This window comes from Diaporthe citri, assembly GCF_014595645.1.
Source record: "Diaporthe citri strain NFHF-8-4 chromosome Unknown scaffold_6, whole genome shotgun sequence".
NCBI lineage: Eukaryota > Fungi > Ascomycota > Sordariomycetes > Diaporthales > Diaporthaceae > Diaporthe > Diaporthe citri.
In genome coordinates this window covers 837,120-857,114 of record NW_025064851.1, presented here as the reverse complement: position 1 = coordinate 857,114, position 19,995 = coordinate 837,120, and the positions used below count along the sequence as shown (strand labels likewise).

At 56.7% G+C, this 19,995-nt stretch overlaps 4 protein-coding genes across 4 annotated transcripts; 1 reads left to right on the top strand and 3 right to left on the bottom strand.

The window, feature by feature from the left end:
• Positions 1-763: 763 nt before the first annotated feature.
• Positions 764-1,627, bottom strand: INS49_012253 (uncharacterized protein; the record flags this gene model as incomplete). Its single annotated transcript, XM_043172957.1, has 1 exon — positions 764-1,627. The coding sequence occupies one exon, from the start codon at positions 1,625-1,627 to the stop codon at positions 764-766; it is 864 nt and encodes a 287-aa protein (XP_043022254.1).
• Positions 1,628-2,036: 409 nt separating this feature from the next.
• INS49_012252 (uncharacterized protein) lies at positions 2,037-3,197 on the bottom strand (the record flags this gene model as incomplete). The annotated part of the gene is made up of 1 exon (XM_043172956.1): positions 2,037-3,197. One exon carries the CDS (start codon positions 3,195-3,197, stop codon positions 2,037-2,039), a length of 1,161 nt encoding a protein of 386 aa, XP_043022253.1.
• Positions 3,198-3,824: 627 nt separating this feature from the next.
• On the bottom strand, positions 3,825-7,454 carry INS49_012251 (uncharacterized protein; the record flags this gene model as incomplete). The annotated part of the gene is made up of 6 exons (XM_043172955.1): positions 3,825-4,984; positions 5,059-5,621; positions 5,684-6,834; positions 6,906-7,198; positions 7,251-7,256; positions 7,325-7,454. The coding sequence occupies 6 exons, from the start codon at positions 7,452-7,454 to the stop codon at positions 3,825-3,827; spliced, it is 3,303 nt and encodes a 1,100-aa protein (XP_043022252.1).
• A 949-nt stretch (positions 7,455-8,403) lies between these two features.
• Positions 8,404-10,302, top strand: INS49_012250 (uncharacterized protein; the record flags this gene model as incomplete). The annotated part of the gene is made up of 4 exons (XM_043172954.1): positions 8,404-9,161; positions 9,250-9,451; positions 9,611-9,841; positions 10,183-10,302. 4 exons carry the CDS (start codon positions 8,404-8,406, stop codon positions 10,300-10,302), a joined length of 1,311 nt encoding a protein of 436 aa, XP_043022251.1.
• Positions 10,303-19,995: the final 9,693 nt, after the last annotated feature.

The following is a 19,995-nucleotide window of genomic DNA, read 5'->3' as shown; positions in this document are numbered from 1 at the left end:
TTCGACACCGCTTCCCAGCCGGTGTTGTGGCTGCCGCTCGCTTGTGGTCCTTCCAAAAGGCGGGAAGGCGCCAAGGAAGGTCTGTTCTCATCGAGGAACATGCCGATGGAGGATGGGAGTTTACAGGCGTTTCCTGATGGATGTGGTGTGTCCCGTTGGAAGACAACACGGACGCTAGCAGTCCTTTCTTCTATCTTGGCCATGATGCTTGCGTAAATACTACAACTTATACCTGAGGGTGTAGAAATTGCTCGTGTCACGCTTGGCTGCCCTACAAACCACCGCCCATCCCCCCAAACCCACCCATCCACACACAAACCGTTCTAGGTGTGTTGCTGATATATGGTGGTGGATGGGTGAGTGTACGGGGATTTGACGACTTCATCCGAGATCACAATCCTATAATGTTCCATTTCAGGTATTCGTGCCGCAAACGTTCCGATGCCTGAACTGCTCTCTCATTCCCATATCAAATGGTCTTTGCTGTGGACCTGACAAGTTTGCAGAAAAGCCTTTGCTGGCCATATTCAACCACCTGCGCCTGTCTTACAGAATGCGACTAATAATTCCTCGCAATACAATCGCTTTTTCAAGCTGATGCAGTCATATTCTGACGCTATCTCGCGTCAGGCGGCGTGATGATACCTATCTACTTCGATGCCTAGGACGAGCGTGTTCGAGTAGGCTGCGAACAGCAACTTCAGAAGCAGAATTTGAACGGATATCTGGAAGAGAGAAGACAATGAAAATGAGCTCCCCCTCCTCATAGAACATCGCGTAATCTTCTCGAAACCTCAACGAAGCCACCCTCATCCGCCCCAACCCAAAGATCAACCCACCCCTTCGCAGCCTCATACCTCTCACTCCCAACCTCCCAGTCCTCCTCCCCGTCCCGCTCCACATACACCGTCCGCAGCCCCAGCCTCCTCGCAGCATCGAGGTCGTTCAGGTGCGCGGCAACCATGGCGACCTCCCCAGGCCCGACCCCGAGCCTCTCGGCCGCGCCGAGGTACACGCCCGGGTCGGGCTTGTACACGCCAAAGTCCTCGGCTGAAAACAGATTCCCGAACCCCAGCCCGCCGAACGCGTCCAGGTCCGCCAGCAGGGCGCGGTTCCCATTCGATAGCGTGGCGGTGGCGAGGCCGAGGCCGCCGTCGCCGCCACTGCCGAGCGCCCGCAGCCCGGCCGCCGAGTCGGGCCACGGCGTCAGCCGGTGCCACACGAGGCTCAGCTCCCGCACGCCCGCGGCATCCAGCGCGCCGGACAGCCCGTACTTGCGCAACAGCTCTACCAGGCTGTCGTGGTGGTGCGCGTCGACGTCCTTCCACGGGTCGGTCCCGGGCCGGAAACCGAGCGTGAAGCGCTTGTAGCCGTCGCGCCACTCCTGCGCGAGGGCGGCGACGTCGGCGTCGGTCAGGGCGCGGGCGCGGGCTTCTGCCTCCGCCCTCTCTGCCGCCTCGTCCTCGGTGGAGGGGGGCGATGCCGAAGAGTACGGCCGCTTGTTGATGGGCCTGAGGGCCGCGGATAGGGCGGCCTCGACGGGGCGGCGCCAGTCTACTACTGTGCCGAAGACGTCAAACGTTAGGGCTTTTATGCCCTTTAGGGCTTGTAGGCCGTGGTCTGGCATTTTTGTGGTGGGTTTTGTGTTAGCATTCCTTTTGGCTAACGTATAGGGCGGCGACGATAGTTACCCGATACTGGCTCCGACTGCCGAGGCTATACTGTACAAGAATGTGTTTGGAGTTAGCGGGGCCCTCCTATAAAGTCTCCTCCACTAGGTTGTATTACGTCAACTATCGTGATGCTAAGACTTCTGGGACTTCTTGATTGGCTTTGAAGTAAATTCTTAGAAATCAGAACAGCCAGATCGTAGTGACTACCTAGTTAGGAACAAAATGCCTCTGAGCTGCCGTGTTATTGGGAGCAGGAAAGAATCATTAATGCACCTTATTTACACCCTGCCTGCCTCCTCCCTCTATAACATGTGGTAGATATCAGTTTCCCAGTGGGGAGTCTCAAAGCAGAACGACATATTGCTACAACGCGTTCCAGCTTAGTTTTGCGGCGTCCAGCCGCCGGTCAAACCAGTCGTCCACGTCCGCAACCCCATCCGCACCCACTGCCCACGTGCCAGACTCGACGAGCGATGCCCAATGGGCCAGTATCTCGGCAAGGCGAGGCGGCCGCCTATGCCCCCAGGGACAACGGCCCGTGAAGTCCCCCGCGTCCGAGACCTCGGCGACGACGTAGAGGCCGGCGCGGCGGCCCACGGTGAACTTGCCAAAGCCCCAGGGCCTGTCAAAGTCCTGGTACCGGCGCGGGACGCTGTCGGCCACGGGCCGGGCCGCGGGAAGGACGAGGCTCGCCCACTCGTCCCCGTCCGGATCTCCTGCGCCGGTGGGGTGGGAGCGCCGGGGCGCGTGCTGGCTCTCGGACGCGTACAGCTCGGCGAGGCTGTCGGTGGAGAACGCCGTGATCCCCGGGGCGACAAATGTGAAACCGGGCCGTGGGGCTCGCGAGAGGAACTCGGCTGCAAAAGTGCTCATGCGGAAGGCCGTCCTGGTCTCTGGGTCCAGCTGGAGGGGGTCGCGTCTCTGGGCGGGCTGTGGAAGTCTCTGCTCGATGCTGTTGAGGAGGCGGTCCCATGACGAGAGAGCATCGGTCAGGTCGTTGTCGGTCCAAGGCCGCACGTCAATGATGCGCTGTGCGGCATCCCAAAAGTATTTCCCAGAGTTCCACTTGTCGATGGATTGCTGCAAGGCGAAGTCGAGGGCGATCCATTCCCCGTCGGCAGGGAACGGCCAGGGCGCCCAGTGCCAGACCACCCGGCAGCTCTGGAGGTTGAGAAATAAGCCGCCATCCGTAGGCTCGCCGGTGTTCTGGCCGTAGAGTAGGATGATCTCGGGCCGTTCATAGACGGCAAAGGTGGGACTCCAAAAGCCCAACGGATCGGGCTGGAGCATGTGCGGCGTCAGCGCGCCTGGACCTCGCCCTGGCGGCGAAAGGGTCGTCTCTATGGACGAGAAGAAGCGGTAGATGGGCAGCTCCTCAAGGCCGTCTATGTTTGCGAATTCGGGGGCAGCCTCCAGAAACCGGTTCACCAGCGTCCGCTCCGTGACGGCGGTCGGGTCGTGCTCGGTGGCTCGTCGTAACAGTGCATTGTGCATATCTGCACAACGTTCCGGGACAAAGGCCATGGCTGGTCGATGTCGATACAAGCATGCTGCTACATCTGCCGATAACGAGTGACTTGCTTAAAGGACGGGCTTGCTGACCTTGTATCTGGGTTGCACGGGAGTTGTGACTTGGTCACGGCTCGGAAATTTGGACAATGCACTAATATAGCAAGTGTGCGGAGATAATCCGGCACCGTGCACGGCGTGTGGTCTGGCATTTTGGTGATGGGGTTGCTGCTATCATTCCTTCTAATCATGTGTAGATTAGGATGAAATTTGTGATATGCTATCTTAAATTTTAAATGACCAGGTTATGCTATACACGAATATCTTTAAAGTCAATGTGGCATTTACGACATCGCCCTCTAGGCCGTACTAACGTTAACTATTACATTTACTCAGACTTCAGGGACTTTTTTCTTAGCCTTCAAGCGAGATCCTAGGAATTTTAACATCTGAATGGTATGATTTACCTAATCTGCCAAAGAATCGCTTGTGAACTGCCGTGTTGTAGTAGTAGGTCTAAGAGAAGAGAAAAGCTATTGGGCTAAAGGAGGGAGGGGGTCAGCCTTTCTTGGACCACGATTAGTCTCGGACACTTGAATATGGCCCTTAGACATCTATAAGTCCCCCATAATCCGCTATGAATCATGAATGCCCGCCGTCCGATCGCATTAAATTCTTAACCAGCCTCAACCTCAAAATAAGACCACCAATGTCGTGGTCCTCCTCTAAGATGGCGAGTGAACCGTCGTCCCTTAGGGACATCATCTTCCCGCGCAGGGCACCCTCGAGGAAGGCATGGCGGTCCACTATCACCTTATCCAGCTCGACCCCGTCCGGGTTGGCAACAACGCCGTATTGGACAAGAACATCCTCAGCCGGGTCCAGGCCGGCTTTCTTGCGCATCCTCTGCACGCGGTTGACAATGTCTCGCGCCAGACCCTCGTCGAGAAGCTCCGGGTGCGGTGCCGTGTCGAGCAGGATGACCACGTCGCCCGAAAACGCGGCTTCGTATTTAGGAGCAACACCCTTGCTTTCGCCCGTGGTATGCGAGGAACAAGAGGAGGCCTTGGGCGCATCTGCCCCGAGGACGCGGACGATGGACAGGTCCGCACCCTCGAGCTCAATGCCCTCGATGGTGATCCTTCCCTCCCTCTGGAACAGCCGCAGTTGCTTCTGTGATAGCCCTGGCAGGGCCCTCCGGATCACCTGGACGTCCTTTTTGAGCTTCTTCCCTAGCGTTGGCCAGTCCACGCGCGCCTGGAGCTGGATGTTGTAGCGCGCCTCGTCGCTTGATAGCACCAGGTCCCGGACGTTCAACTCCTCCTTGATGTATGACTGCAGTGACTCCACATCGGAAAGGTGCTCTTTGCCTGCAATTACCACCAGAGAGAGTAGCGGCGTCTTGAGGGGTGTGCCGGCTCGTTCCCTGGCGGTTCTGCCCAGCTGGATGATGTTTTGCATGGTTCCCACCTTCCTCTCGATGGTCTCGTCGAAGAGCGAGTCCTGTATGACAGGGTACGGAAGGAAATGCACGCTTCTGGGGTCCTGGGACCCGGATAAGAGTTGGGTCAGGTAAGGTTTGAGCAATCCGCAGATGTGCTCAGTGATGAAAGGTGTGAATGGCGCCAGTGCCCTGACCAGAGTGAATAGAACATGGCAGAGAGTATTGAGTGCTTGTTGCGTGTCATCGACCTCAAGCCCGGCGGCTCCTTTCGGTCTCTTTCTGTTGAAACGGATGTACCAGTTGGTCAAGTTGTCGACTAGTTGAAGCAAACGCGGTACGACGGTGTATAGGCGGTAGCCTTGGGAAATCAGTCAGAGATGATAAAGCCACGGCATATCCAAGGGGAGAAGTTAGGAGCTGGCCAATACTCACACCGCATTTCCTCTTCAATGAAGCGCAACATGCTCTGGACATCTGCAAGAATCCATCGGTCCATGATGTTGCTCATGCTGGTGGCGGCCGGGAGTGGCTCTGCCAAGAAGCTCTGGCCGGTGGCCTTCTTGTACAATATGGCTTGTTCGTGAAAGAACCTGTAGCTGTTCCACAGAGGGAGCAGGACCTTGGAGACAACCTCCCTCACGCCGGATTCCTTGAATCGCAGTGGTTCAGCCCGAGCTACTGGAGAATTGATGAGATACAACCTTAGGGCATCGGAGCCATAAGAATGAATGATTTTGCTTGGGTCTGGGTAGTTCTTCAGGCTTTTGGACATTTTCTTGCCGTCTTCTGCCAGGACTAGCCCGTTCACGATGACGTTGCGAAACGGGAGACGCTTGAATAAGTGATGCCCGAGGACAGTCAGTGTATAGAACCAGCCACGGGTCTGATCGAGTCCCTCGGCAATGAAGTGTGCCGGGAAGAGACCCGTCTCGAAGGTATCGGCGTTTTTGAATGGGTAGTGGTTGGAGGCGTAAGGCATACATCCCGACTCGAACCTGTTAACAGTTACCACCATTAGCAAGTTCTGTCGGAAATATACTAGTAGAATGTCACATACCAGCAGTCAAAAACTTCATCAACCCTTCGGAGCGTGCCCTTCCCTTGCCGAGAAGGAATCGTAATGTAGTCAACCTTGTCCTTGTGTAGATCTCGTAGCGGGCCGGTGAACCCACTGAGCTCCCTCAGCTCCACGACGCTTCCCACGCAGACAACCTCCTCGAAGTCCTCACTGACCCAGAGCGGCAGCGGTGTCCCCCAGTAGCGGTTCCTGGAGACGTTCCAGTCATGCGCCCCCAGAATCCAGTTCCCAAACCGCTTCTCCTTTACAGAAGATGGAACCCACGTGGTCGAGTCCAATTCTTGAAGTATCTCCGGTACCGAGTCTGCCACCCTGATGAACCATGAGGAGACAGCCCGCCGGATAAGCTGCGTGTCGGAGCGCCAGCAGAACTTATCCACGTGGGTGACATGCGATTCGACCAAGAGGCGCCCTGTCGCCCTGAGGTCTCTCAGGATCGCCTTGTCTGCCGCCTTCACATGCTGACCCGCATATTCCGGGACTTCTGATGTGAATTCGCCCTTCTCGTTGACCGGGCACGGCGGCAGGCGCCGAGGGGAGATGAAGCCAGCTGCCCTCGCCGCGTCATAGTCCTCCTGGCCGAAGGCCGGGGCTTGGTGGACAAGGCCCGTCCCCTCACCCGCTTCCACGTAGTCGGCACCAATGACTTGAAAACAGTCGGAGAAGTCGTTGGAAAAGTATGGGAATAACGGTAGGTATTTCCAGCCGATCATGTCTCTTCCATGCATCTTGCTGTGGACACTGAACTTCGCCCTCTTGGGATCTTTGTATAGAGCGGCAATCCCACTTTCCAGGAGTATGTATTTCCGTCCGGAAAGCTCGTCCAAAATTTCAACATATTCTAACTCGGGGTGAGCCGCGATAAAGAGGTTAGATGGGAGTGTCCACGGGGTGGTTGTGTGAATAACCAGAGATGTTCCCTCAAAGTCTGGCTGGCTGACAATGGGGAAAGAAACTAATACAGCTGGATCCTGGGTCATCTTCTCATTCTGCTTGGCTTCGATCTGGCTTAAGGGAGTGCACAGCGCCGTTGAGTAAGGCATGATCTGATAGGCTCGATATACCTGGTCCTTGTCGAAGAGCTGCTTGAATGCCCACCAGCAGGATTCCATGAAAGTTACATCCATTGTCTTACGAAGCATAAGATGTTAGCAGTCGAGTTCCACCATATGGCTGAAGATTCCTGTTAGATTTGACATACCTTGTAATCGTTGTCGAAGTCTACCCATCTACCCAGACGCTCAATGGTCTGCCTCCACTCTGTGGCGTATGTCATGACAATGGCCCTGCACTCATCATTGTATTTCTCAAGGCCTATCTTGGAGACTGCATCTCTTCCCGACATTCCTAGCTTCTTGTCAATTTCATACTCGATGGGCACGCCGTGAGTATCCCACCCAAAGCGGCGAACGACGTGGAACCCTTTCATCGACCAGTATCGAGGGATGATATCCTTGATCGTGGACGTGAGTAAATGTCCGTAATGGGGAAGACCTGGTGAAGCATCAGATAAGTTCGTTCCGAGGACCAGGAGGATAACTTGTACCAGTCGCTGAGCAGTGACAGTTAGTAAGGCGAACAAAGCTTGAGGCAAGACTGAATATATGTGGGTAGACGTACCAAAAGGCGGGCCATCGTAGAAAGTGAACCGCGCACAACCTTCTGTGAGGCGCAACTGAGTTTTGAATGCATCGATTTCCTTCCAGAAACGGAGGACCTCCTCCTCAGCATTGGGGAAGTTGATGTTCATTCTGACTAGGCAGTACTTGTCTTTCTCCGCGTTGGAAAGTGTACTCGTCTCGTGTCCTAACTCTAGGACGACAGATTTGACTCTCTAAATCAAGTCGTTCAACCCACCCTATTGACAGCCCTCATTGAGACCTCAAGATCGGTGAGTCACCGCAACAAGGTATCCTCAAGAGTCATATTCGTCGGGAAGCTGAAAGGATCTTGGCTCTTGATGCACGACGTGGTGTGCTAGCAAAGCAATACTGCGGCACAGCCTTGAGGGTTTAACCCTCTTCGGTACCGGACCAAAGCCCCTCCCAGACGAAAAGCAGGTAGCACACAGGAGCAGGTCGGCGCAACGAACTTACCCCTGGAATTTCCAGGGGCATCTGAGCTAACCATGTTCAAAAGACATTGACAAGCGAACAGTATGCTCGATGCTCCGCACGTCATGACGGGTCGAAACAGGTCGGATGCGCGTCAGTTCATTTCCGGGTCTTTTACCGGTACCAAGTCAACGCCTCCCACCTAGGTAAATGTTTTCTAGTCTATGGGCATGAGTAACGAACAGACGTCCTCCTCTCACACTCTGTTTCGTTTCCGCTCCAGTCTCCGTCGACCTTGCTAGGGATCTAAACGCGACATCGGCAGATATAGCCGTGTGAAGCTCATACAGCGAGGTCAGGACTGAGAAGGCCTCGCAAACAAGACACTGAGGCCATCAGTAATCACCTCTTTTACTCATCAGCAGGACGCGGCAGAAAGACCTACGGTTTCATCCTGTTGGCTTTTCCGTCCAAGATCAAAGACGGACTCCGGACCGGTCCCCATAAGCCCCGATCCACATCGCCGCCTTGGCTTCAACGCCAAGCACCGCGTTCGAATCCACTCCGACTCCATCAGCCTCCACCTCGCCCGGGCCCCCGCGCCGCAAGCCCTCTCACACGCGAGGCCGGGGACACTCGGGCACGATGACGGACCGCAACACCACCCACTTCCACGGATGGCACTACGCGGCAGACCACGTCACCGGCCCAGTGCCTTTCCTGAACCCCACCAAGCGACTTCTCCCGCTGCAAAAGACCCAACATCCGGGCGGGGACGAACAGGTCGCACCGCAGCCCTTCACAGCCGGCGGCGATGAGGACGGAGAGGCAGCCGAGCCACAGAAGCAGCCCTCCTCCACGCGAGTCCCAGCACGAGCAACTACCGCCACCCCCGGCGGCATCTACCACATCTGGCGCTCCCGTGACAACCGCAAAGGCCGCCACACGCTCGCACTAACCCCCTCGGCAAAGGCCTCGGCGGGGTTCTCGGGAGTGCACCAGCCCCGACCCCTCAGAACCACCACAACCATCGGGGCCACCCTGCGAGGCATCTCTCGTATGTTCCTGCGCTACCCGGTCTGGGACGTCTCGTACGACGTCGCGACGATATTCACCCTCGGCTCGGTGGTCTGGGTGCTCAACGGCTTCCTCGTGCTTCTTCCGGCCGTGGACCCGGCGGGCTCGTGGCCGGGAGAGAGCGAGTGGGGCGGGGGTGTATCTGCTTGTGTGGGCGCAACCGTCTTCGAGGCCGGCAGCGTGCTGCTGATGCTCGAGGCCGTCAACGAGAACCGGTCGGACTGCTTCGGGTGGGCGCTCGAGGAGGCGCTGGGCGGCGGCCACGGCGGTGTCGATGGCGATGGTGACGAGGGGCCGCTCGTGCTGCTGCGCAGGGAAGAGCAGGTGTAGGCATCACCACCGCGACAAGAGGGGTTTCTTGGCGGGGAAAGGCGTCGATCGTGGCGCCGGCGTTGGTCATGACGAGGTGGGCAGCACCGCGGCGGCGAGGAGATGGACGTGGTGGCCGTCCTCGAAAGAGCTGAGGACGCACTACCTGCGCGACATTGGCTTCCTGGCATGCCTGTCGCAGATGATCGGGGCTACTATCTTCTGGATCTCGGGCTTCACGGGTCTGCCACAGGTTCTGGGCGTGCTAAGCGTGCCTGCTGAGAACGGCATCTTTTGGCTGCCACAGGTTAGTATTATCACTGCTAGATGAACAACCCGCACCTTCAGTTGGGGTCATGGAAGATGGCACAGGATGAACATATTCAGCCTGCCATCACCAACTACTCCAATTCATCTCATTACCCGCCAGCCAACAAGTCCACCCACTAACACAAGCATCCCTCAGGTCGTTGGCGGCACAGGCTTCATAGTATCCTCATGGCTCTTCATGCTCGAGACACAGCCAAACTGGCACACGCCGTCCCCCAAGACACTGGGGTGGCACATCGGGCTCTGGAACCTGATCGGCGCACTGGGCTTCACCCTCTGCGGCGCGCTGGGCTTCGCGAGCGGCTCGTCACAGGCCTACGAGACGGCCTCGCTGTGGTCCACCTTCATCGGGTCGTGGGCGTTCCTGGTACGTACTTTCGCGCAGATGCCTACCTCCCCGCTCAAGCCCCATTCCCGTCGTCATTGCCATCATCTCGGAAGATATACCCGCATGTGGGGATGGGCAGCTGGCCTACATGTTCGCTCAGCCCCAGGAACCAGAGAGGGTCGAAGCGGAGCAGGCCCTACCAGCCCTGTCCCATGGGCAGATGGGCATGGGCAGGTTGGCGGACTGCGGACTGTGTGGCCCGAGGCCCTTGCGGGCGATCCGTCGCGAGGCAGGGCTCGAACAAGGCCCATCAACCGAAATTCGAATGCTGCGACGGGCGTGCCGAAACCTTACTGACAGATATTCTCACCTCGAAACAGGTTGGTTCCATCATACAGTGGTACGAATCTCTCGACAAGTACCCCGTCGCCGTGGTCGACAGGAAGGCAATGTTGGGGCTGGGGTCATCTTCGTCTGAGGTTTTGGACAAGACGATATAAGGGCAGGGCTGTTCATAACACCCGGGAATTGGAAACCCACCACGAACGCAATGCTTGCCATCTTCCGCCGCGCCCAATGGTGCTCATCTGATGAACGATGTGGGTGCCCAATTCGATCCACCATGCAGTCGCCATGCAGTCGTAGTCCCTTTAGCAAGACAATAGCCCGGTCCATTATGCCGAGTACTACGAGGCCCCCCGTCCACCCCCAAGAGTGCAGGGCGGGCGCTCATGCGGCGTCTTCTAAAACATCACATCACGTTGACAGTGGCCCTTCATAAAAAAAAAGCAACTCGCAAGAACCGGCGCTCGTGATCGATCATGATGAGCTCGCATCCGCCCCGCCATCATATCTCGCTTGTGCTCCTGGCGTATGGCCAACATTGTTAACTTGGAAGGCTGCGGCACAGCCCATGTCCAATCACGCGGGCTGAAATTGGGCGACTGGGTGTGGAGAACGTGATTTCCAAGGCATGCGGGCAGATTGAGACGCCAGACGCAATATGACCAGACGTTGTGTTGCAGAAGTGCAGCTTGTCTCGCTCGTGGTCACCTCCTCCGGGCCCACAAACCGTGATCCCTTTGAGCCTCCACGAGACCAACAGAAAAGCTGCCGAATCTTTGCACCCCGTAGCCAATCCCCCGTTTGGTGATCATGCAGGAGGCAGCCACATCCGGTGCGCAGTTCAGTGATCAAGCGAGCGAGCCAGGCCTGCATATGTGGTGGACCTTGGATGCAGAGTGCACATTTCGCACAGATTGCCTGTAACGTGAGGCGGCGCGCGAGTCCACCTGCGACTCGCAGATAGACCAGTCTTCTCAGCCTATATGCCGCTCTCTGTATACATCCAGCCTGTCTATAGGGGCCATCTACCGCGGCAGTGTAAAGTTGCTAACGTGCAGTTAATCCGAAACAGGCGACACGTCCCGTCATCAGCCTCTCTGCTCACCGGTGATCCTCCCTCCCTGCTGCGCTAGACAGACAAGCGTCTCTCCCCTCTTTTCCAATTGAATATCTCTTACGTATCCCGGCGGCCCGAGCATGCTATTCCGAATTCTCGAAATGAGCCGACCCCGCGGCGCTGGAACCCCAAATGCGACGTCTGACCCGAAGGTAATCGGGAAGATGCATATACGCATAGCCAGACTTGATGCCGAGGTTCTGCGCATACGGCTGGCGCGTGTGCGCGCGCCAGCGCGTGGGAAATGCGTATTCGATACGAACACAGTCGTCCGTGCTTGTATCGTTTGTCATAAAAATAGTGTCTCGACCATCTGGCATTCAAATTGCCGAAGTATAACCAGGCCACGAGACTTCCCGGGCAGTAGCATCAGTCCATCCACGAGTCGAATGTTTGTCGAGCACCAACTCTCATGGTCGTAGAGCAGCTTGACAGCAGCAGCCAGCTGAAACCTGCCCGATGCGTAGGATCCTCGCCAGAGAAGGCCTGAGGTTTACGCCAGGAACGCCAGGAAGATAGTATACCCAGCTCACCTGACCACTGGCCGAGGCAGAGGGCCTTCCACGAGCGTCCAGTAATCTAATTAGCCCTCGCGCCCTCGCGCCCAGTCCTCTTGACAACGCGTGCGTTGCATTAGCGACCATACATGTGCCATCCGTGCGCGGTGCTGGATTTGGGTTTCTTTGGGGGTTACCGTTGAGGTGGATAGGCGCTACACGCACGGAGAATAAAAGTAGTAAACTGCGTTCGTTCTGCGACCTTGCACGGCTCTCAGCCCGAGGTTGCATGGGATGCGACGTTGCGTAGGCGTAACTGCAGCCATGAAACACGGTCTTCTCCGATCGGTCGACTCACGAGCGAGATTGCCGTCTTCCGCCTGCCGATGCCCGGGGCAGGTGGGCGGGGACGCGCTATTGACGGGATATGAGCAGTATGGGTGTGATGAGGCAGTCGAAGCCATCACGGCTCCCTCACAATGAGACGCTGCTAGTCTTCAGATTTCACCCACCCATCCAAGACGTGGCAGATGAATCAGCTCCCAACAGGAGCGGGATCGCTCCTTGTCCCGTCTGGTAGGGTGACCACTAGTCTCTGGCAGCCCAAAATCCCGCAGCCCGTTTGAAGTGAAGCGATCTGCGTGACGTATGCTGTGACTTGGAAATGGCACGCTAGGCTGGTTGAGCTTCCCTGGATGCAAAGTTCCTCTGACGAGTCCTGGAGACCTCAGAAGCAGACAACAACCTCGCCACCACAAGGTGTTTGTTCACAAAGCCAGCCCCGTGATCGCGTCCAATACCCGCCGGTACATCGGATACCCCAGCGAAGTGACCTCCAGCCCACCGAGCTCACAAACACGAATCTGGATTTCGTTTCACACTTGTGATACCCAACAGGCGCTTGCCTCTGTTCATGGCGATCTGTGCAATTTGCCCCCGGGGCGAAATGAGGTGCGTGCCTTGCACCACACCCGACCAGGAAACGAGGGACGGTAGATACAGATCCACACTCATCAACCAGGGCCTGAAGGTTGGACGGTACCCACAGCCAGCGCGAGCGAGCAGGTGGCATCCGATCGGTGAGATCTGGCCGTGGGTTCCGCAGGGACGCAGCCGCGACGCGATGGACACCAGTGGGCTCGAGCATCCAGGTGTGCGTGAGGGAGCGAACCGGCATGGTAGCCCGGAGCTCCATAGCGGGATTAATGCCCGCCGCGTGCCGTGAGAGCCTGAGTGCAGGGCAATTACATGAGGCAAGGGTGGCAGGGCTGGCTGGCTCGTGCTGACAACTCGTTTCGCTGAGATTGACAACCGGAATTGAGCGCCAGCGTGCCTGAGTGCTCAGGTCGAAATAACGTCGGCGTATCCGGCAGATAGTGAGGCGATAGTGAGGCCCCTCGTTTGCGGGTATCACCAGTGCGGAACAATGCTGCATTCGCCGCACATGTGCATGTACTCTGCACACATGTGTGCTGGTGTGCTAGAAGTGTTTTGAGATCGACCGGCTAGGGTCGTAATGTGACAATATGAAAAGCACCCAGCACTTATGCAATGCCCCATTACCGCTTTGGAGCTTGCCGATCCGCAGAGCTCAGGCTGTTACAGTATCCCTCGACCGCTCGGACATGTGGATTTGGGTATCCATGGCGTCGGGCGTTCCCTACTAACGCACGCGCGCACGTACTGAAGTATTGTGTAGTGAGGCTTTCCAACGCTGTGGATGAGGCGCAACATCGGCGTGCACTAGCCCAGGCGCTACTCGGCCGGATATTGGACTCTGAGCCGCGAGCCGTTGAATAAGATCCTCCAATATCCTCCCACATGGTTTATCGTTGGATGGGTTGGTGCGCGGGGGACGGGCCGGCAGCCAATTAATCGTTCCTTAGCGTTGGGACGAGATGGACGCGACTTTATCTCTATTGCGGCCTGATGGGTGTGATGATGATGTTATTGTTGTAATCGCCTGTCTGTCCATGTACAAGGGACTTGATAATTGTAGCCAAGGCCGTTGTAGTCCTTCTCGAGGGGAGTAATGGCGACTTGTTGATATTTCAAGCCCGGGAGAGCAACGCCGCAATCCGAACATCGATTGATTGGTGATTTGCATGCTCCGTGCAGTTGTGCGGCGGGCCTGAGGACACAGTCAACTTCCTTGACTTTGTCCTTGCAAAGACGAAGGCTATTCACGACCTCTCGACCGTGACGCCCCGCTTTCGCACAGAATACTTGGTACATCATCAAGGCCATAGCGACACTGCCGGACGACAAGCCGATGGCGCCACCTGAACTGCAAAAAAAACAGACGTTCCCGAAGCGTCCTTCGCTTGGAAGAACTCGCGTCCTGCAGCTACTTACCGCGGCGCCATGGCTTGATCCGCCCCGCTCAACCCAGGCAGTTGGGTGGTGTGGGCTGTCTGTGGGGCTCTTCAGCTGCAGGATTCACCAACATCCGCCAAGCCAGGGTCGGGCTTGCATCCGAACGGACGCCATTGCGATTCAGAGCAGAGGCATTGCGCTCGAAGTGGCCTTTTATGTGGACAATGGTAGGCTTGAACGGCGATACTCGGAGAAAGGAACGAAGTGGCTTGCGCTTGGTCGGCTGGGCTGGCCCGGCCCCACGCACGCCCGCACTTGCGCCGTCTGTCAATTCGAGGAGGAGCACCTATAGCTTGAAGCTTGCTGGACGCCATGACAGCTTGTTTCTTGTCGAGGGACGGCGAAATTTACCACGGTGACCAATCTGGTATAGTAGCTCAAGGCGATCGCTCATTAATTGAGGTTCGAGCGGGGCTGAAAGTTAACGGCCCACAGCCATGGATGTCGTCCCAGTGGTTGCTGATCAGCGGCGCGATTCGATGACATGCGCGTGCCAAGAGACGCCTGGCTTGGGCCCGCTTGCAGCTTGTCGCATAGCGAACAGATGGGATTCCTCGCCGAAATCTCTCGACTTTGCTGCAGCCTGTCCATGTCAGTAAGGGCTCGTATCTATGCGTGTCGTGACGGTATCCGGGGAAGCACTGAGCGTTAGCATCGGGCGCGTAAAGCTTAGACGGCTTGTAAAAGCCCTAACGATCTAACGACACCCCTCCACAGCTGCCTGCGTCCGACGGACGTGGCGTCGATAATCAATATTGATTGAACGGAGGAAAGAACAAATTCTGCACATGAGACAAATTTTGCCGCGCAGGCTGGCTAAATGCTCCGAGTGCGATCAACTGCCTTGCGGTCGACGTACTCGCCATGCCGCTACCTCGTGAGAACCTGGCCGCAAGCGCCTAAGGAGGTAGTGTCCGAAAACACTTTCTTCACATACAGCTATTTTCTCTCCTCATCCGCCTCTTGTGTCCAGTCATTATCTCGTGGGAGACACATGCGAAGGCGAAAAGATCGCCCTGGGAGGACGGCAGGGGCCCAGGGTAATCATGTATGGCCGGGACTGCAATTAGGAGAGGCGAGCCGTCGATTGACGACCCCGGGAAGTCGGCGAGCTTGGCCCTTTGATCCTTGCCCAAGTCCTCGTTGAAGACACCAGTGTACTAGACCGTCTATTGAAGTCATTGCTGCAGGTTAGCTGCCTCGTTGGGCGTCCTGAGGTGGTGCTATAGAGAGTGTTCCCAAACGAATCCCCGAATGAGGTATCATGGTCACGTAGAATCCCCCGTGACCCCCACATTTGGTGAGCCGCTCGTAGCTCTGCTCCCTTGAGACGAAGTGTTATCATCAAGGCGAGTCTCGATGACGGTCAGATGAATCGTCTTGAATAACGAGACCAGTGATTGCCCGCCCAGCGACGTCTCTCAAGCCAAAACCAGGTGGATATTGAATATCGTCCGTGCCCATCTGGCCAAATCGACACTTTTCTCCTTGACGACTGTAGCTTATGAGAAGGGCATTGGATGGCGGCGCGCTCGGGCACTCGACTAGAGCCAGCTTGCGGTAAGTAGGGATGGGTACATTTGTCTGTGGGTACTGGAGCTTTCGGAGCACTGCCTGTGGACAGCGGGCGTGCACCTATCAGGAAAGCATGTCGGCAGCGCGCGAGAGCGGCATCCATCCGCCTGGGTGGCCCTTGTGCCTGAGACGATCCGTGCACACGTGACAGCGATGACCATGTCACCAAGGCTAAAACAGTAGTTGTTGGAATCAGCCGCGGTGGGGGCCTCTTTTTTTTTTTGGATAGTGCAAGGCAGAGTGCAAGTCATTGATTCAATTGCGATGGCGACGCGGCGTCACCATACGCGTCAGATGCCCTATCGGTCTCTGCAGGATGGTGGATCGGGGACCGGAGTTCGCAACTTGATATGGCCAAGCTTGTATACTGCCGGAGTGAGTATGTGTATGTGACGACGCAGTGTGCGACGAGGTGAGGTAGTTCCATGTCACGCCGTGCTGTTGTGGGAGCGGCAGTCTCTAAGCTGAGGCTGAGATTCGACTCGACGGGTTTCAAATTGACACATGCTGAAGGAGGGCAGTCGGGCACGAGTCTCCGAGGAGGGGCATGACCTGATGATTGACCACCGCAGCCGCCGAGGTTGGTGATCAATGGGGATCTGGGAAATTGGGCGCGTCTGATGCAACAATCCCTGCAGACAGACAAGAGGCACGTAGCCAGATAGCAGAGGGCCAGGCCAGAGGACTCGAGTTGAGCCAGACAGACCGGAGCTGCGACCGGTGGGCACATGCACGTTGACTGTTGCAGGAAGCCAGCCATCCCTGGCCAGCGTTACATTCCGTCTCGACCAACGCTATGCTTGCATGCTGCAGCATGAGTTGCTCTGCTGAAGAACGGGACACCAATCGAGGCCGAGAAGGTGGTCGTACCAGGCTCGACGGACCGCCGCAGAAGAGAGGACGGGGTCTGTCATTTTGGTGGTGTTTTTTTTTTTGGTCCTTCCTTTTCTTTTTGTTGTTTTTGCTGGTTTGGTTTCGTTCTTGGTAGACGCAGCCAGTCGGGACAATACGAGACTAGACGAGCAGAGTGTCTGGGTGCCATCCAATTAATCAGAGAGGAGCTCGGGTCGGACACGGTAGGTCTCTCGTCGAGGAACACAACAAGGAGCGGTGGCCTGGCGGTGGTCGAATACGAATGCACGGCATTGTTGGATTCTGTTGCTGAAGATGTGGGAAATTGCAAGGTGATGGCAGTCAAGGGCAGTGCAGCACCTGGCATTGGGCGCCTTCGCCTTGCCGTGTCAAGCTCAAGAAGGAAATGAAGGGTCCCTTTTCCGTGCTGGTCCATCATCGTGCCCCTCCTGCCCCCGGCTGCTAGCGGGCCCCTGGACCTTCTGTTCTGGAGGCTTGTGGGCGCTGCGCGTTCCCCAAAGAGGAGGAGGCAGTTGGAATCGAGCGTTCCATCCTGCCTTCCTGGTCTCCTCCAATCCGGCCCAGGCCGTTTGGGGAGGTGCCACTGCCACATCGCGCCCGTGCGTGCCCGGTTCTGCCTGGTTCATGTTGTGTGCTCCGTACCTGGGTACACGAGGCTAATGCAATGCACGAGGAACCTGGAAAGAACGTTCCTTTCCGTGCCCATCCCACCCCACCCCACTGCACCTGCAGGCTGCAGCTGCAGCAGCAGCGGCCAGTGGGCACCTGCCATGCCTAGACAATCCCTAGTATCCATGTGCACACCTTCGCATCGTCGGAGGCTTCTTCCACATATCCAGACAGTCTTGTGCCGCCCAGCAAGGCCTTGACGTAGCAATCTGGAATCTCCCGGGTCAAGAAGGCACGCAGGTAGACACGACTGTGGTCCCCAGCCTGTTGCTGTCGATTGAACCGAGGCAGCCGAGCCGGGAACGGCCCGTTTTGGCTGGTCTGGATTCTGGATCTCTCTGTGTGCAGTGAGCGGCCTGTGTTGCTGGAGATTGCAGTTGTACCCGCGACGCCTCGTTTCGCACCGTCAGGTACAAGCCGCCCTGCGTACCAAGATTGGCCCATCCACTAGATTGTGCCTTGCACGGTACCTAGGTACTCTGGTACCCGTCAACAGACTAGACTCAGTTTTCTCTGTGTGGTTTATTCTTCTGAAGCCTCCCTCCTTGGCCGGCCACAAGTCACCGATGTGACAGCTGCCCCTAATCTAGCCCCTTTTCTTGGGCTTCCTCGTACCAAACTGGGTACCCAGTAGATGCCAGACAAACAGCCAGCCAGACCGGATCTCAGAAGATTCCTCACACAGCCTATGTGGCTTCTATGCAGCTCCCAGGCCGAGGCTGGGCCGTCCATCCACTCGCCTGCGGCAATCGATCTCTCCCATTTACTTGCATATGCGTGCGCCGCAGTGCAGTGCAGCCCACTGGCTGCATTGGGCGCAGAGCAGAACGAGCAGGCACTGCATGACACGGACGACGCGACACAACAGGAAAAGACGAGCAACGGTTCGTCACGGCCAATGTCACCTCCATCCAATGCATTTCCAAGCCCTGGCCTGCCCTGCCTGTGCCCATGCCCTGCTGCCCAATTAATTCGACGTCTGTCCCCACGTATCGGCGAGCATCGGGTTTTCCCCTCCTTTTAACAAGCTTGATCTCGGCTTGTGCCAGCCAGCCAGGGCTAAATAATAATCGAGCAGGGGCGACGACATGGCGTATGATGGGTCCCAGGCTTGTGCACCCTGCCTTACACCTCACACCTTACAGCCAGACAGTCAGACACCCTGCACCTTGCACCTTGCACCTTGCACCCTTGTGCCTGTGCCTGGGCCTGTGCTCGTCGCACCCCAGTCCAAGCCAAGGACGATACCCTGCATCTTCCATTCTGCTACAGAACCGTACCTTGACGCTACGACGGTACCCACTCTCTCAATCTTAAACCTCGTGGTCTTTCCATCCACCGATGCTGATCATCCATCTCTTGGGTTTGGCCTCGCTCGATCGTCCGTGGGCCTGGTCGACTAGAGTCTTGTTGTTCTCCCACGATTTCTTCCTTTCTTCTCCTCCATATACCGGCCCCCCGTCCTCCCCGCTCTCCGTGGCCCCCGAGTCTTCATCGCCGTCGACCACCGACCACCGACCGCCGGCATTTGCACCTCCATCGTCGTCCCTGTGTGGCCTTGTGATCGGACGACCTTAATAAACAGGTCGAGGGGCATCGCTCTGACTCTGTTCGTCTCAACTGTCCGCCCAGCCAAAGGCAGTCCGCCCACGGCCTCGACCTCGACTCGGCTACATCCGTCCCGTCTGCTGTGCAAGTGTCTGTGCCTGTGCTCGTATTTCTATTCTACAACTACATGCCATTCAACGTCACTCCACGCCTCGCATCTCCAATCCCAAGCCGGCTTTGTTGGTACTTGGATTCTTTTCCCAGTCTAGAGTAAGTGGTTTCCCCTGCTTGCAGTCTCACCATGTCCTTCACTGTGGACAATCGGGAGTGGTCCCTCAAGACCTGGGAGGGGACCGGGCGGTCAACGCTATCGATTCCCATTCCCGGCAGGTCCGTGAATATTGTCAAGGAGGAGCATGTCGTGATCAGCCTGGTTCCGTGATGCTGATCTGGCTCGGCAGACGCAATCGACATTTGATGGGCTGCTGCAGTGCCAGCTTATAGGGGCTTTTCTATATCACATTTGCATCGCACTGGCATATCTTGGTCACGATCCCATTCCGTCTCCCAATCTCGAAGCTTTGCACTGTTTGGGAAGGCCGTATCGCCTGTCAAACACACAGGCTAAGCCGGATACGAGTCCAATCGCAGGTACTTTCAACGATCTCGCCTATTTCCCCTGACGAAGCAATTGTTGCGCAACCTGCTCCCGCTGCCACACCACATTCTCAAACTGTCAACCAGGCGGTAACTTAACGCATGACTCGAATTTGATCTTCCGTTCCGCAGCTCATGCCTGTGAGGCCTCGGAGAGATTTCAAGGTTGGCCGACTTTCGTTTCCAATATACCCCGGCCCAGACTTTGGCTCATAACCCGATCCGCTATAATCAGGGGATAGCAAGGGGCTCTGCGTGGCCGATGAGAACCCGAGCTAATTTTGTCGAGCAACCCCAGACACAAAGTTGATATGCCAACCCTTCGGGCGCGCAATCTTCTCCATTCTTTTTCTCTGACAAATAATTCATCTGATTGACTTTCGAGCGCAACTGCAAAGACCCTGGCGCCGTGCCATTGGTTTCCACCCTTTGGTACGTCGGTTTCGGTCTCCACCCGCCTCCTTTGGATTCTAATCCCCATTTCATTTATTGAATGACTGGCATTGCGTGACTCTTGTTTGCTGGCAGCCCTACTG